The sequence below is a fragment of the Cupressus sempervirens genome, chromosome 1 (genome assembly GCF_028749045.1).
Source record: "Cupressus sempervirens isolate cs-2001-9-10 chromosome 1, ASM2874904v1, whole genome shotgun sequence".
NCBI classification, from domain to species: domain Eukaryota; kingdom Viridiplantae; phylum Streptophyta; class Pinopsida; order Cupressales; family Cupressaceae; genus Cupressus; species Cupressus sempervirens.
The window spans coordinates 467,250,626-467,254,006 of NC_143118.1; the positions used below are offsets into that span (position 1 = coordinate 467,250,626).

General features: G+C 36.0%; 1 protein-coding gene across 1 annotated transcript; it reads right to left on the reverse strand.

Annotated features, from left to right (window-relative positions):
• Positions 1–227: 227 nt before the first annotated feature.
• On the reverse strand, positions 228–959 carry LOC149578320 (uncharacterized). The gene has a single exon (XM_089800042.1). The coding sequence runs from the start codon at positions 957–959 to the stop codon at positions 228–230; it is 732 nt and encodes a 243-aa protein (XP_089656168.1).
• Positions 960–3,381: the final 2,422 nt, after the last annotated feature.

Genomic DNA, 3,381 nt, shown 5'->3' on the forward strand with positions numbered 1-3,381 from the left:
GCATCAGAAATATATGAATTGTTTTCTTACCCTATATAAACAACACAAAGCTTGCATGCATCTTATGGAAGCAAAACGGATAGAGATATTGAAAGAGTCTCTTAAAGAAAACCACTTTGATAGCTTAAGGCTGAATCAAAGCTTAAGATGAACATAGAAAGAAAAACCCCAGTTTTATCCTGCATGAACAAGAAAAGAAAAAACCTAGTTTTATCCATACTAAAATCCTAACTCTCCGTGAACTTAGTGACAGCTTTAATCCCCTCAGAAACAGCGTGCTTGGCGAGCTCCCCTGGAAGAACCAATCTTGCAGCAGTTTGTATCTCCCTCGAACTCAAAGTGTTCTTCTTGCTGTATTTGACCAGCTTAGCAGACTCAGAAGCCAATCTCTCGAATATATCATTCATGAAGCTGTTTATTATCCCCATCGCCCTCGAAGATATCCCTGTCTCACTATGCACTTGTTTCAGCACTTTGTATAAATATATCCTGTATGATTCTACACTCTTCTTCTTACTCTTACTCTTCCTCTTCCTCCCCCTATTCTTCTTCTTATTGCTTCCCCCTCCTTCAACTATTTCCTCTGTTTCTGTTGTGGGTTTCTTCTTCTTTGGCCTTCCTCTCTTCCCCTTCTTCTCTTCTTCTTCCTTCTCCTCCTCTGTCTCTGATGATCTCGACATTCTCTTTTTGGGCTTTGTGGGTGTTTTTGGCTCCCTCTCTTCGTCTTCTTCTTCACCTCCACCCTCTGGATCATCATCTTGCTGTTTTTCTTCTTCCTCCTCATCAGACTGTGTGTGCTCTTCATTCTCTACATTTGATTTCTTGGAGGGAGGAGTGAGGAGATCCGGATCATCTTCTTGAGGTGCTTCCATGGTGGTCTCCTCATTTTCTAAAGATGCCTCGGGCAATGCCTTCTTTGCTGTCTTCCTGGCCACCGTCTGCTTCTTCTTTGGAGGCATTGTAATGTTTGAAGGGGAAGAGAAAATGGAGGAGTTGATGTATAGTATTTGGCTCAATGGATGTGGGCATATGAAGAGACATTAGAATGTCAAAGGTTTTCAATGCATTCATGCTATTCTTGTCGGTTTAAATATGTTTTTGCATTTTACTTGTGATATTTTTATATACTCTTAGAGCAATTCTCTCTATTTCTTGAAGAGAGCGAGAATAGAGCAGTTACCAATAAATTGCTAATATGATGCACAGTAGTGTTGGCTGAAACGTCCTCTAATATTACGTGGGCATTGATAAGATAAGCTACATGGGTTAGGGAGATTGGATCTTGTAATCATGTGTCTATTATAAGAAACTTTTGCTAATTGGTCTAGATTTCAGTTTATAAAATAATTTTCCTCTTAATGGTATATTTGTAATTATAATTTTGTGGTTAAATCTTATATTTTGACGTTGAATTTAAAAGCATTTTACATTCCAAGGCTGACATTTTGGAGATTTCTTTGATACACACTAATACATTAGGGGTCAATTTGCGACGTCAATTTGCGATGGCAAGCAAATGTAATGTGTTTTTGGCTTTTTTTTTTCAATTATAGCTCGATGACGTTGCAATTGCGATGCTAACGGGATATAAGAGAAAAAAAAAAGAAAACGTTGCTCATTTGTTATACAACATCACCTCATTTGAATATTGAACCCGTTCCGCTACCAGATGCGCGCAATGTCGACAGATGGATGGATGATTTAGGGCAAGTTTGAGGCAAGGCCATTTTCAGACTGAGTTGGCTTTGGTTTTGTTGGTGAAGGGGAGCAATGAAGCCACTAAAGAAGAAGACAGAGTGGAAAGCCTCCCAAGCCAACCCCCCATAGGTTTTGCTCAGTTTTGCTCCGTAGGTCTTGTATTATTTTGTGAGTATCCACACTTCCCTTGTTTCATCTTTTGGCTTCTTTAAATGCCCTAGCAATCGACTTAGATTTTTATTGATTCTTTTCAAACACTTATCTTAGGTCAGACATCTCTGGTCAATTTGTACCTCAATGTAGACTTGAAATTCTCTTGCAACATTAGTGTTTAGTAGAATTGTTTTTTAGGTAGCATGGTGATGATAAGATGTCTAAAGATAAAGGTAAATATGTTGTTTTTCGTGAACACTTGATAGAAATGAAACAATCAAGCTCTAGAAAATGAATAATATCAAGGAAGGGCTATTAAAGGCAATTTTCTATCACACTGCAACTCCATAAACTTATGTCAAAGGAAATCTCAAAGGAGATCTAAAAAATATTAGAGGAAAAAGCATCAATATAATGCCTAATTCACTAGATGATTAGGAATGTGATCTTTGCTATGCAAGATTAGAGTCTAGAGAGAACCACTTGTGAATTTTCAATTTAGCTGTCTATAGAATTGATTGTTCATATGGTTCCCTTAATATTGGAGAAACTATCCACTTTATTGCTCTCAGGAATAAAGAACATAATGCTGACATTACACATGAATACATAAACTAATATGCACTTTTAAGCATTGTTTCAATACAAAATACCACATTGATTTAGAAGAAACCAAGTTTCTCCATAAGGAAGAATATTATTGCAAGTGGAAATTAAGAGGTATTGTTGAAATTAATAGGCATTTGCATAATCCCAATAGAGACGAATGGTGAGGTTTAAGTTACTCCTAGCAACCTATTGTAAATGCTCACAAATAAAGTTATACACATTCATTGGTTTCTTCTTCCTCCCAATTTATTGCAATCTGTTGGCTTTTTTTATGTAATTTTTTTGTACTTATTAATGCACCTGACCTTAAAAACACTGTATCACACGCTTGTTTTTTCTTCCAATGAACTCTGGCATTAGCAATGTTAAAGATTTTAGTTGTGATAGAAATCTTTATCTCTGATTTTTCTCTATGCATTGAAATTGAAATAATACCTATGGATTCTGTTTATAGTTGGATATTTGAGATAATATTATATGAAGTGACATGTGTCATGCATTTGGAAATGTGAAGAGACTTGTATTTGGAAATTGAAGAGAACATTGGTTGTGATATAAAGAGTCTCTCAATTATATATATGTGATTGCTTTGTGTGTTGAGATAATGTATCAAGTTGAAAGCATTGTACTTGAACATTTTTATATTAATAAAAGATATATTTTCCTGGTGTGGTTGGGTCTTTCCCTTCAAGCTGAAGTGTTCTCCCAGAATAAATGTCTTGTGTCTTTTGTACCTTTTTTGTGTTCTTTGTTGCTGTTTATCCTTACTTCTGGGCAAAACATTAACAATCAAGGGGAATGAGGCAATTTGTACCAAGATTATTTGGGAATGGAGAGATTTATGGTCCAAGCGTGAATGGGTAATGAAGGTCTAATATAGCACACAATGTTTGAATCAACATTGGAATTAATTAGTCTTAC

What these genes read in the sequence shown, in the direction of transcription:
- LOC149578320 (XM_089800042.1), bottom strand. Translation starts at nt 959, where the DNA reads ATGCCTCCAAAGAAGAAGCAGACGGTGGCCAGGAAGACAGCAAAGAAG.